This window comes from Saccostrea echinata, unplaced genomic scaffold, assembly GCF_033153115.1.
Source record: "Saccostrea echinata isolate AGI-Se365-2 ecotype Australia unplaced genomic scaffold, CSIRO_AGI_Sech_v1 ptg000001l, whole genome shotgun sequence".
Lineage (NCBI taxonomy): Eukaryota > Metazoa > Mollusca > Bivalvia > Ostreida > Ostreidae > Saccostrea > Saccostrea echinata.
The window spans coordinates 3953813-3968379 of record NW_026889750.1 but is presented as its reverse complement, the minus strand read 5'-3'; the positions used below and the strand labels follow the sequence as shown (position 1 = coordinate 3968379).

General features: G+C 34.1%; 1 protein-coding gene across 1 annotated transcript; it reads right to left on the bottom strand.

Moving 5' to 3' along the window:
• Positions 1 to 1078: 1078 nt before the first annotated feature.
• On the bottom strand, positions 1079 to 14331 carry LOC133181796 (putative mediator of RNA polymerase II transcription subunit 29). Its single transcript, XM_061316401.1, has 4 exons — positions 14049 to 14331; positions 11651 to 11831; positions 1511 to 2570; positions 1079 to 1242 (listed from the first exon to the last, which is right to left on the bottom strand). The coding sequence occupies exons 2-4, from the start codon at positions 11825 to 11827 to the stop codon at positions 1079 to 1081; spliced, it is 1401 nt and encodes a 466-aa protein (XP_061172385.1). The 5' UTR covers positions 11828 to 11831; positions 14049 to 14331.
• Positions 14332 to 14567: the final 236 nt, after the last annotated feature.

The window sequence follows — 14567 nt, the reverse complement described above, 5'->3', positions numbered from 1 at the left end:
GCAAGAGGAATAACTCTTGAATCCTTCTTTACAACAAATAAACAAGCACATAATTTGTACTAATAATAAAATTATAAGGCTCGATCAATCTAAATATTTCTACAGTTTATATGTTGTTTTTATCCACTTGTGTCAGGATTTTGAGTGTCCTTTTTATTCTTATACCAGTATAACGACACACATTTTAACCACTACATAATTAAAATGTGACTCAAGTGTTAGCTATCAACACAAAATGTTTACAGACGAGCCTTTGTAAACAAGCACCTGTGTCACCCTGATGAGACCTCCTCTCAAAGTGTAGTATACAGGGACATATTGAGGGCATCTATCAAAACACTTGTACTGTATGGCAACTAGTAAATGGCCGAGATACCTACATACACAGGAAATCTTCTGTCGCTTTAACTACAATCTACACTGCATAACATTTGATTTTGATATTCCCACCTACCACGACTGTGTATTGGATGCATTTTATGAAACCGAAACATCTCTGCCAGTTTACTTCAACTTACATGAATGATAGGCACTTACTAAATGCAAAATTATAATGATTTTTGAAGAGTTTCAAATGTGTATTGACACATATTAACCTAACACTCATTTCAAATTAGTGTAAATGCATGTATATCAAAGATCAAAGATATATATATTATAAAATTATCTAAATTTATCACATATTTACTCCTTTATCCAGTGGATAGATAGCTCATATGATATCATTTTTGTATCAACAGCTGTGAGGTCACAATGCTTTTTGCTTGAAAGTGATGAAGTCAAATAAAAACTGTGTAAAACAGATAGCTATGTAAAACGTGATAAAAAGAATCTCCAATGGTTTGTGGCTGGATATGATTCTTATCCAACAAGTTCCCTGTTTTTCATCCCCCTAGCCATGGCAAGGGGATAGGACAGAAAAAACACAGGAGTTGGATAAAAATTATATCCAGCCACAAATCATGGGAGATCCTATATATACACTTTTGAATATATATATTTACACTAATTTGAGATGCCAATGTTTACCACAAAGAGGAAAAAAGCAACACACAGATTAATCAAAATTACACATGAATCAATTTAGACACTGAAACTTCTTTACCTGTTCAATTTCCCCCTCTGAGGAGCTGGGGCTCCTGGTAATGGCCAGTTCCTCCACTAGAGGTTGGACAAGACTGTCAGACTGTAGAGGATCTTTGGTCTGTGATGACATGTTCTCATCTGCTTCCACTACTTCATCTGCAAATATCGGCAAATTGTTACAAAAAAACTTACAGAAAGACTACAAGTTTTTGGAGGTAATTAATAAAATTCTTACAATGTTAGCTATAACTTGTATTGCATAATTTTTTAATACACCATCTGCTTCATGTTTATGAAATTGAATAAGAAGTGAAAAATCATGCTACATAATGAATATAATGGCTCATATTATGATTAAATGAACCTTTCAACAGAAGCAGTTTCAAAATATGCTTCACATCATAACTAGCTTGTGAAGGCTCACCTTGAATAAATTGTTGTGAAACATCTTCAACCACAGCTGGTTCCTCAATCTTCTCTGGAGTTGGTTCTCTAAATGTCTCAGGAGCTGGTTCATCGACTGGCTCCTCAGGCTGAGGAGGACCAGTGTCCTCCTCTGTTTGCTCCTCTACTACCTCCTCCTGTTGAACCTCTACTAATTCTTGTTGCTCCTCAGGTTCCCTTTCTTGTTCATTGACCTCAGCATTCTGAGAAAAATCTCCAATAAGTTCCTCAGATACTGGTCCTCCTTGGTCCATAAGAGATTCGCTTTGGTCCACATTTTCTGTCATGACTGGCTCCTCCTCAGTAGGTACCTCATCCAAAGGTTGCTCCTCTTGTTCTACAGCTTCCTCTTTGGATTCCTCCACTTTGCTTTCTTCCACAACATCAGGTTCCATGGCTCCTCCTAGTAGGTCCTCAGATTCCTTTGCTGAAGTTGTTTCTCCTTGAAGGTCGTCCTCGGGAATGAGTCTTGTGTTTGTAACATCACTGTCCACTAGAAGTTCTCCTGATGTGCTTGATCCACCTTCCTGTTCTAATGATCCACTTTCCTGCTCTAGATCCTCAATGGCTTCATTTTTGGGTGAGAATTCATCCACCACAGGAGTTGTTTCCATATTTCCACTTATATCGACAATGTTATCATTGCTCTGTCTTCCATTTTCATTAAATACATCCAATTCTTCACTTTTATTGACACCTGCATCCATTTCAACTGAACCATTCACTTGATTTTTCTCACTTCCAAGTAAGTCTCCTTGATTTGAAGAGTCTAGTCCCAACAAGTCATCAGAATTAGTGTGTCCATTTGTGCCCTCAGTTGACAAAAAATCATACATAGGATTTGAGGACCCTGAGGACATCATTAAGTCTCCCTTCTGGACCTCAGGAACAGAATTCACATCATACAAAGGATTCACTGGCTCTGTATCTCCCATATTATCTTGTTGCATAGACAGGGCGTATAGTGGATTTAAATCGGAACTGGAATTCACAGGTTCTCCGTGACCATTCGTCGAAGAGGTATTCCGTGTACTGCTAAACTGAAATGATAAATAAAAATATGAATCAGACTTGATGTTCTGTAGTGTTGTAGACAGGACGATGATTCATGTGATATCTCTCTTTCCCCTCCTCAGCAAAATTGTTTTTTTCTGGAGTGCTTTCATAAAACTGCAGACAACTCTCAATATACATTATACATCTAATCATATAATTTCTCATATAATTCGGTCAATTTTTCATATACTATGCCCAAGCAATTCTAGCTTTATATTCTTCATAACTGATTTATTTCATACACTAGACTGTAGTTGTGCCCAATTTTATGAGGCGGGATATTAGATACTTCAAAGCTGATCATTCAAAGCAGTCGGTAATTGGTAATCATAACAAAACACAAAGAACGAGAAACAGAATCAGAAAACAACTGGTTTCCTTTCCCTGACCTTCATTGTGTCAAAATTCACAAAAAAATCATAACTAGCTTCAAAAATGTTCCTGACATGTGCAAAAGCTATTTCCCCCTGTATTTAATTTGCAATCAAACCTGAATCATCTGGAGTAATCTAAAATAGCAACAACAAAAAAATGGTGCCTTCCCTTTTCAAATCAAAATCTCCCATTCACAAAGATCAACAGAAATCACTGGTCTAGTACTTACAGTTACGATTACAGACAGATGCAGTAACAAAGCACTCACTTGTGTACTTTGAAGTGGTTCAACCTCAGCAGATCAAAATCGGGAAAACAAAATTTGTGCAGGCAGACGTTTAAACAGTTATCAACATCACCACTCTAATGCATCATGGGGAAACTGAAGGTGGCATTCAACCAGAGGTATGCGGGATGGTTTCAGAAGACCACATAACTCAAATTCCATTCAGTGAACATGACAAATTCATTCCTTAAATTTTAACATATTCTTCTTACTTTTCAGCAAATTAGATTCGACACAAACCATATTTATCCATCTGCTCTAGCAAATTACACATGTAACTGAAAATTGTGGGATCAACTCCCGTTATCAAAAGATCAGTTATCAAGAGAATTCGCCAGCATATGTTTGTTGATTTTTGTGTGGGCAGAGATTCCATGTTCCTGTACCACTTTGGATTAATTTTTTAAAAAAACATTTTATAGTGGTGAAAGATTTATCTTGTCTAATAGAATGTCACAAAAATTTGACCAGTAATCTGTCTTTTTTTTCTTTTATCGATGATTATAGCCATAATCACAATGATGGAGCATCTGGGTTATTTATATAAATAAGAGAGACATTCGTGAAACTTTATAACAGATACATTACCATATTTTCATTGGGCTCCTATTTCCAAAAAAAAAATTAACTCATGTAAAAGTTTTAAAGTCTCGATACATTTTGCTTGGTTGAATTCAACCCCTAGGCCTGAGAGGGTTGTCCCTAAGACCCGGGGGCCGGGGAATTTTCGCACCTATAATGACGTTATCCCCTGCTTACTCTGGTAATCACCCTGTTAATGGAGGAACTCCAGACCCCTTCTACTTTTTAAATGTCCCCTGCTATTTTAATTCTTAGGGACAACCCTGCCTAATAATGAACAGGAATACTACAGAAAGTACTGGAATCTGCTAAACATACTTATAATATCCTCTGAATAAATCTCAATCGACTTGCCCATTTTAAATCTGGCTCTTTTTTTCAGCTACTTATATCCTCTTACTGGTAGCTTTTAAATCTTTTCATTATTTATACATAACATATTCAGATAAAATCTACACTTTTGTACAAAATTAAGAAACATTTCTTACTGTTAATTTTACACCTATTCACAGAGATAAAGGGAAAAAAAATTACTTGCCGAGGAACGTCTACTCCTTTAGAAAGTGACAAAAAGTGTAATAATTGTAACTTAACTCTCCTAAATAAAATACTGAATATATTATCATGTACCAGTATGAAATTCCTCACCTGTCCCCAAATAAACTAGAGCCATTAACCAGCAATTCGACCCTATACACATTCCACTGAAGAAAACAACTTTGGTTAGCAGAAAGACATAAACTTGTAAATAGAAAATCCCACCTATCTCACAATGGGACATGGAAAATGGGAGCTGGTTAAGGCAAAGCCTGTGTTTTGTGTCACAAACTGAATGATCTGTGGTCAATCTGGGTGTAAATGAATATCAACTGTCAATACCAGACATAATACACCAGAGATTTTTCTTGTGGTCAAGATAAAAAATCATAATATTCATAATTTCCTCTCAGCTGAACACATACACAGTGTAATTATTGACTAGCAAATCACCTTTTCATAGAAATATAGATTAATATACTAGTTTTTTGCCAAGGGTTTCAAGATTTTTGATTTGATATTGAATACTGTTGGATATCAAACTTCCATTCCAAATATTTTTAGGTCAACATCTTTAACATCTAAATTTAATATCAGTGAACTTTTTTTCTTGCCTATAGACCTCTTTCTTCATGCATTTAGATGGAGACCTCCTGCGAATGAATTAATTAAAACGATATTGTCCAATTCATTCATCAAAAACAAATTCTTGACAATAAATAAAAATGTGTTGACCTATTTTTCAAAGTGATAATTTTTTTTTCTTCAAATACACACTACATATATAAATACCTCACTATAAGCTCATCATCCTTTCTCATATTTTTTTTTTAACCAAAGCAATCTTTCAAAGTTAAATTCCTTAAAACAAATTATTTCATTTGCATTGCTAATTTTTTTTTTTTAATTTACTACTAAGCTATTATCTGAAGATAAATAGCATTAATTATCTGTCTTATGAATGCCTACCTCACTGATAATCTTCTTGATAAGGTAAGAAAATTCTTCTTCATCAAAATACAGTTCAAACATGTAATATACTGTGATTTACGAAGCTGATAATTTGTGGTTCACAGACTTGAAAAGATTTTAATACATACTTCAACTCAAATATAACCATTGCATTTTCATTGACCTCTAAGAACACTTATTTATCATTTAGACTTATTGATTCCTATCTTTTTAAATAAATGACTTAATGTCTACAATCTAAAGGTATCTTTGTCTAGCTTATCTTTGTTGTACATCTAATTCAATACTTCAATGTACACAAAGAAAGTCAGACAATCACTATTATCATGGGGTGTTACATGTCCCGACCCTTGAATCCTGATGGTTTTCGATATCCCTTTATTATTATGAATTAACTCTTGTTAAAATCATCAACAACAAAAATTCTGATGACTTGTCAGAGATTCAAAGTGCCAGATTGCATAAATTTTTTCTGAAATTAAATTAAAGACCAATATTCTGAATGAAATAATGCTTGAAAAAATTCTCAGGTGACCATTTAAGATTTTGAAACTACAGGTACTGTGAGCATTGAGCACACGAAATGATACCCCCCCCCCCCCCCCCATATGAGTATATTGGCAAAGTCTATGTTTTGGTATGGGAAGCCCCAAATATCTGTCCGGTCAAAACGTAAAATAAGAGGTGCACAATGGCACAATGTGATAAAATGTGAAAGTCTCATTAAATTTTATTCAGTTGCGGACTTGCGGTTAAGAGATGGGAACCCCCAATTTTATAGAAAGAATGGCAGTGTCCATGTTCTGCTATGGGGAAACCCAGAATATCTGTCCGATGAAAACATAAAATAGGAGGTGCACAATGGCACTATGTGAAATAGATTCTGTGGAAGTCTCATTTTAAAAAATTCATTCAGTGGTATAGGAGGAGTTGCGGATAAGGGATAGCTACCCCCAAGTTATGGATGTAGAGAAGGATGTACAGACAGGATATACCCAATCACTTTATACCCCCTCAATTTTCAAGCAAGGTGTATAAAAAGACCAGAGACCCATGGTCTTTCTCAGTCATACAAGTATAATGAGTTCTCGGGCTATGTCCAAATTTGCCCAACCTGTAACTGAGCCTCTGGAATCACATAACATTGATTTTAGAGACAGAGGATTTAGTACTGTACATTTTCACACTGCATGAAGTTTATCTCCTACATGCCCAAGAGTAAAACAACTTTAAATCATATAATGCATGATAGAGTAAGAAAAATACATACATGTAAGGAAAATAATGAATATAAACTATACCGGGTATGTAACGATTTTCAATATCTGACTATAAACTATACCGGGCATGTAACAATTTTCAATATCTGACCAACTTAGCTCCATCCTCTAAGGGACAACTCTGGATCTATAGGAACCAATTAAAGATTTTAATGATTTGTTAGAGGATTAACTACTCATGATAGTCTTGAAAACATTTTCAATGTTTAACCACCTTAACCCCATCCTAACCCATGGGCTATGAATTTCACTATTTTGACAAACTGATGGCTAAGTGTGCATTGTTGTGATGCAAGCTTGATGTCTCTTAAAAGTATAGAGGAAATTTTTTAAAGATTGAATGGATTTTGATGGCTTTAGAGCCTCACCATTCAAACCAAGGGAGCTATAGGACCATGAAATTCACAATTTCTGACCCCCTTCATCCATACATGGTTGAAAGTGGTTCAGCCATTTCAGGAAACAAAAAAAGTTGAAAATGTTAAAAGTTTATTGCACAATGGTTGATGCACAACACAACATTTGACAGGAATCTATACCAATAGGTCAAGCTTCTCAGGTGAGCTTCTCATCTTGCAGATAGTATTGTTCCTTCATTGTAACTGCTACAGTGTTTTTCTCAATGAATCTAAATATTACAAATGTTTTTTGAATAAACCAGTCTGCCAGGAAGCAAAATAGAAAAGGACTATTATGTAATTCTGAATGCAGCTCGGAAACTCATTTCTAGTCGGAGCAATTTTAATTAAGTGGCAGTTCTTGCAGCATGCTACTTATTGCTGGTTCTACTCTGCCTCTGCACACATTTAATAAGCTTTTTTGTAACTCTCTTATTAATTAGCCTATTTTTTTTCCTACTTCTGCTTTATAATTTTGAACAGAAATTTGTCACAAAGGTACTTCAAACGCATGCTTGAAATATGTACAAGAACATACAGTCCCCAAGTTTCTACGTTAATTTGCTAAAAAATGAAGTTTGACAAATTCTTCAGCTGTGTAGTTGTTTCATCAGCATGGCCTACACTGAACCTTTCAAAATTAAAGAACCACATAGCAGTTTTTAACAGCTCCAAGGAATTTAAGTTCTTTCATGTTGCATTCTTTGCCAAATTGTGGAAACGACGGTGATTCACTCTCTTTGTTCAAGATATTCTTAGACAATTATGTTTATTTTCATTTGTGTGCACCAGAACTAATTTCGCAATCTATTTCCGTCTATCTTCTGTCTTTTCCTTACTTACGGTGACAGCTAACAATCTCAACTCAATTCAGACTTAATTTTTTTCCCTCATTTATAAAGCTTTTTTTTTTTTACATAAGAGTCACAGAACATTGAAAATTTAGCAACAGTAGGTGTACAAAAATTTCAGCCAATGTGCAGCTAAAAATTCCTCAGTTGATCTTATTTTGAAAAAAAGTATTTTGGAACACATATTGAAAAATCAAAAAAAAAAAAAAAAAAAAAAAAAAAAGCTGATTGTTTATGAAATCAAAAAAACAACAGGAGCCATGCATCACCAATGAAAAATTTCCACAGGAATTGATGGAGTCTGACTCATATTGTGATGAAACCTTGGGGGAGAGAGCTAAGGCTTTATCTTTAGCACCATATGTTATAGGAGAAAGGATAAGTGGAATATACTGTACTACAACTGATATTTCAGGGTTACTGAGTTTAAGATTATGTTTAGTCTTACACACTACTATATTTTTTAAGATATATTCAAGAACAAAACTACATGTTTCTTTTATCTTCATATGTGAGTGTTCCATCAGTACAAATATTTGTCTTTTGTAATCTCTTGCAATTCTGAAGTTAAATTGTTCCTTCTAATTCAACACACTCTTATAGGTCTACATATTTTTTTGTTCATTCTTTCATTTTTGACATGCGTAATTTCGTTTTTCATTGGAAGAATAAAAAAGAATTTCAAAAATTTGAAAAAAAGATGGGATTCTAAGGAGCAACTCCATTTATATACAAAGGTTGATCAAAAGGTGTCAAATCCTACTGTAAAAAGTAGTGCTTTTTCCTAATAAACATCCATGGGCCTTCAATTTTAAACCCAGCTAGGCTCCAAGAGAGGTCAAGGGTTCATGCTAGCCAAAAATGTTCTTCATATACTATATATAGACACAAAATGTGACCAATGGTGACCAAAAGGACTAGAAATATTCACAAGTCAAGAAATGCTGTAATTTTTTTATAAACTTCACGAGTATCTCGGCATATTTTTGACACATTAATGTTCTATTCTCTGACAGGTAAAACATAAATATAACACCCAGATATTTTGACAGGTTGCATCACTTGATGTATTGAAAAGCTGCATGCATTACCCTGTCTGTCACATGAGAGATGTGCTGTTTTTGCATGATTTTTCAGTGTTATAGCTAAATATAGCAAATCTTCAACATCACACCCTGGTAATAGAATAGTCTGATAATATTAGCTAAAGCAAATTTTTGGACCCACATTGCCAAGTTTTCAGTGCTGGTTATGTAATTTTAACTGCAGATGTTGAGCAAACAACTACAAAATTACCAACTAGCCCGCTTCATTATAATCGCAGCCAAAGTATCAGTTTCTAATATGCCATGTACCAGTTACTCACTAATAAGCTATGGTATTTAAACATCTGTATTATGATGCACTGATCTTTTTTTTTAAATATATAATATTTCTAGAGTCATCAAATCAAAGGAAGTTTAAGCAGGAAATGTTGTGTATGGGTTTTTTTTCCCCCAATAAAAAAAAGTTACACTTTAGATCAATATTTCACTGTCACTTGAAACATAAAATGGTATTTCCTTGACTCAAGTTACATACACAATACATAATAATTAGAGTTCATATCTACCCATCTTTCTGCTTAAGACCGTTATAATACTTACTTAAATCACTGTAATCAAATATCCCTTTCAAAACCTTTAGCAGACAGCATACAAATCATGCCACAAAATAACTAGGTCACAACCTAAGGACACACCCCTTTTCTGAGAGCTGTTCAGAATGTCCAGTCACCTCTTGTTTGTCAACAAGTTAAAAATCCAGGGTCTTATGACAGCTAGATATAATTTCCTTGGAGAAAAGAAAATAAAAAGATCTTCCCTTTACACACAACCAAAGAATCTAGCTGACATGCATCAGAATTGGGGGTACTTGAAACTTACATCTCCAGTGGACCAATCATTTGTGTTTGCAATCTCAGAGGGGTTCCAAATTCTTATCTCCTTATGGAAAAGCAAGAAAAACTCATTTCTCCACAACCAGACTGCTGAGTTAAAAATTCAGGTCACACATTAAGAAATTTGTTGAGCCCATGCAGACCTGCTGAGGCACCCTTAGGGGTGATAACAAAGTTTAGAAAATAACCTTTCTCTTTGAGAACTTCTCACTTAGCCATATTATGCAAGATGTAATTACAGAACAGTTGGTTCTTGAATCTAGGAAGTGGTTTTCTTAGCCTGAAGTAATATGAAGAACCATTTCCTTGCCTTAAAACTTGAGTATTTACTGATGCCTTGCCCTAAATGTACAAGAAAAGACTGATGTATTATTGTGTGCACACAAAGACATGATTATTAGAATACATACCTCTGTTTGTGTGTATTTAAAATGCCCATCCTTGTATATGTGGTTTTAAAATTGTCACAGTCTAAGTATAAAATGTACATTATAATACTTGCTATACTAATACAAAGTGTGCTAATGGGATGGGAGGGTATTTATATCATTAAGATATCATTAATGGAAAGTATTGGACAACTTATATTGATAAAACTTGAGTCTCTTCTTAGACTGCCAGGAATGCAATTATAAACTGATAATTGACATCCTAAGGAACTTTCTCATTTGTAACAAACTCGAAACTTCAAGTCAGTAAATAGTTTGTAAGCACCCAGGCGAAAAATCCTATAACAAAATAAAAACAAACCACTGGTATATATACAGTAATACAAAAATTTTTAAACATTGATTTCTTAATAAGATTATACATTGTTTTCTGTGTTTTTACACTGAAATCACAGAGAAAACTGAAACACATATGTTCCCAGAACATATTTCTTGAAAAAAAATATGAAGCTATTGGGTTTTTTTTTTGTAGGTCTGTTTGTGAGCTGAGGAGAGAATTCCCCTTATATCTCACCGATATCTCTGCTGACTAGTCATTCCAACAGAGACAGAAAGAAATGGATTGCTGTGATAAGGCTCTGAATCTGCTATATTGAAGAGTTACCTCCCTGCCAATAAACAATAAGCTGTCCAAACACCCTCTTCATAGATAAGAGAAAATTGAGCAAATGTAACAGAAAGACCATCCAATATTAGAGTAAATGTATAATTATTATATTTAAGCATCCAAGATACATGGTATTTGGCAGAAATTGATTTTTCAACACTTTAGCGTAGACTTTTGATTTTGAGCATTTCTGAATCTATAAATTCCTGTATATATATTAAAAAGACATTTAGGAATGCAATTGGTTTAGCAGAAGCTGTTTTCCACCAAATGGCACCAAATAGAATACACATCCAAATGTATTACATTTACAGTTACTGTAATACATATAGATTCAAGAGGTCTTGGAAAAAATAAAAGCAATCAAAGTTAATCAAATCATTCTTTTTCTGATGTAGTTAAAACAGATCTATTCAGAGGAATATCATGGCAAATAATTCACTTTATGTCGTGGTTGTAGTCACCCAATTGAATACATTACAAAGTCTCCAGTTTTCAACATTATCAAGGGCAGTAACTCTTCTCATTTGGGTTATGCATTGTTAAAACATTATGTTTTTACTCATTTATTGCTTGTTATATCATTACAATGCAAGAACTTTATTCCAATTATTATTTTAAAACTGCTAAAAGAAATAAATTACCAAAAAGTACTGTAGAAAATTTGAGTAGCAGCAGTTGTTAAATTATTGTCAGGTTAAATTCAAAACTCCCAGAAAAGTGACACATTTCACATTTATACAATACATGTATGTCAAAAGTGATAGAATAACATCCATTATTTTTACCTGTGTATCAAAGTTAAATTCCCCCAGTAAATCCATCCCTGATCCTCCTTTAGCATCTAGGGGGGATGGGCTGCCAAAAGGGTCAAAATCGTCAGTCATCTGGTTAGATGTTGACTTAGAATCCCCAGTGCTGGAGTCCCCAAAGTCTAGTAGTGAATCAAACTGAGATGCCATCATTCACCTGCAATTAATTAATGAATCATCACCTCTCTGTCCATTAATGACGTCTCAAGGGACGTACTTATACGGCAGTGAACTATAGGGAAGTGCAATATGAGAAATAATTAAATTTATGGTGCCATGATGTCATTATAAACTCTCTTAGTCTTTCAAATGAACATTGACAGAACTCAAATTAAATTCTGTAATTATTTTTTTTCCACAATTATTAATTTTTCTGAAAAAAGGGAATTAACTCTTATAAATGCTTCATTCACCCCAGTAGAGTAAATGATTACTCATTTCATTTGTTGAAGTGCAACTTCAGGAGGAAATATCATTCGATCCCCCTTAATCATCCCCTCTCCCTCCTATGAACAATAATTGCTTGTTTATGCTAAGTCTGAGGCATGTTACAGACAGAAATCGGAACATCTGATCACACATCAGACAAAAGCATGCCTACAAACACAGATAAATTCTCAAAACTTCAATTTATTATTTTCTCTGACAAAATTCCCCGGCAGTCTGCCAAAAATGTCTGATTTCTCTTCAAGCAAAAAAAAGAAATGGGTAAATGGAGGAAATAAAATAACAAAACTCCAAAGCCTTCATCTGCCAAAAATATATATTCTTCCTGTGAAGCAATTATAAGGCTTATTATATAATACGTATTACATTTCTACATCTGAAGCTTTCGCTAACAATAATAATTAAGTGACGGAAAGAGTATGCCACAATTGGACTTTCTTGATGGTCAGCAATCAAAAAAATTGGGCAATATGATGGAAGTCATTAACCCGCTAATTGCTACACAACAAGAACATTACCAGTGATTGTAAATGGAAAGTTTCAAGGTTATCTATACTAACTGTTTTTCATAAACACACACATTATTGTTTTGATTAAGAGTGAGATACATGTACAAGCATACTGGGGTCTCTGGCTTTTCTCACATAAATCATAATTCTACACCTAGCAGACAAACTTACTACAAGTCATTATAGTGAGAATTCTGTAAGAATCATGTTAAAGTGACACAATGTGGTAAAGCTGGCAAAGAGTTAAATAGTTCCTGGACCTGGCAGAAAAAATTAAACCCAAAGACTATTCAGAATACTCACTTTAATCAAAAATTCAACTGCATCTGTTCAAACCCTTTAGATCAAAAGAAACATTTTTCTGCACAACATTTTCAAATGTGATATAAAAATATGTGACAAATTTTCAAAAATCAATCATGTGTATACTAAATTAATATGACAAATTGTTTAAGTGTATCTTCAAATGGCTGTCAAGGCAGATGACTTAAAACTGACATTTTTCATACTAACTGTTAGGCCATTATTTACACACTAAATTGTCTACGGATTTTTCCATTTGCCTGATCTTAACAAGGAGCACATGGCAGGTGTGAACAGTCAATAGGGGATGCTTACTCCTCCATGGCACCTCATCCCCCTCTGATGCTTTTAGAGGCCTCTGTTTGTCCCGCTCCCAATTTGTATTATATTTCAATGGACTTTTGAGCTTGATTACTGTTCATTACCTCCATATTTCATTCATAATGACATATGCCTTTTCATAACAAATCTTTCCTTTTCCAATTTCCTCATTTGAAGGAGTTATGAAAATGTTGAACAAAATGTATAACAAATGGGAGTTTGTTTCCATTTTGACAAGAAGTTAATTGACACAATCTATAGCGTTAACATCCTGTGGCCCTTCAGAATCCCCTATATATTTATATAAACACCAACAAGCATGGAAAGCATCTCATTAAACACTCTGTAGGCTGTTTTTGTATTTTTGCCTCACCCATCTCTGTGATATAAACTACAAGACTAGACTCTGTATACTATATTACTAGTAAACTCATAGTATTGAATAATTACCTGCGTGAATATTTGCCATTAAACAATTAATAATTAAAATTGTTAAAAAGAGCTCTCTGTATACATGCATGAATCACAAATTCTTCTATAGAATATTTGAACAAGTTGATAAAATCAATAAAGTGTTTTCACTAGGTAACTTATTGCTTTTTCACTCCAATTTTAATACAAATTCGTATTTCTATGCAGACAATTTTCTCCTTAAACTCTTGAAAACATCTTTTGTAACCTTCCTTAATCTTAGTTATTGTGGAAAGTACAGCTATAGGCTAATAATAAAGACATTTCATAAGGAAATTTAATCGTTAGTCACCTGAAAAATTATAATATCATAATGCCCTTACCGAAATAATATAAAGACAATTCCCCAATATAATTCCAAGAGGGGAAGCTGTCCTTCCTCACAGTGTACCAGAGGCTATAACCTAAAGTTGTCCTGACTCGGAGGAAATTATTGACCAGTCAACTGAACAATGGAGGTCTGATTCAGCAAGGCTTGCACATTCTACAAACAAAGAGAAATTAATGTGTAATTTTTTTTTCACTCTTACACTTGTCTTTCATTGATGCCCCGTCAGACTAAACCAATTAACAGCCAGACAGGGGTCCCAGGATCCCCCTCCTGATGATCTGATAATGTCTAACTGATTCCTATAGTCACCCCCCTATCACTCACAGATCTCTTAAACAGACGAAAAAATTACTGAATTGGTTCAACATGACATTTACTTCCTTTTACTCAGCTTGCATTAAAAAATACATAATTCAAATATGTATGCACCTGTACTTTCATAATCCAAAATGAAAATAAAACTTGTCTTATCGAAAAATAAAATTGCTCTTTAATGAGTCAGGACACCCAA

Excerpts from the sequence above, each read along its gene's own strand:
- LOC133181796 (XM_061316401.1), bottom strand. The coding sequence starts at position 11,827 with ATGATGGCATCTCAGTTTGATTCACTACTAGACTTTGGGGACTCCAGC. Across the intron at positions 2,571-11,650 it reads AATTTAACTTTGATACACAG|TTTAGCAGTACACGGAATAC; the intron begins GTAAAAATAATG and ends TTATCATTTCAG. Across the intron at positions 1,243-1,510 it reads TTCACAACAATTTATTCAAG|ATGAAGTAGTGGAAGCAGAT; the intron begins GTGAGCCTTCAC and ends CGATATTTGCAG.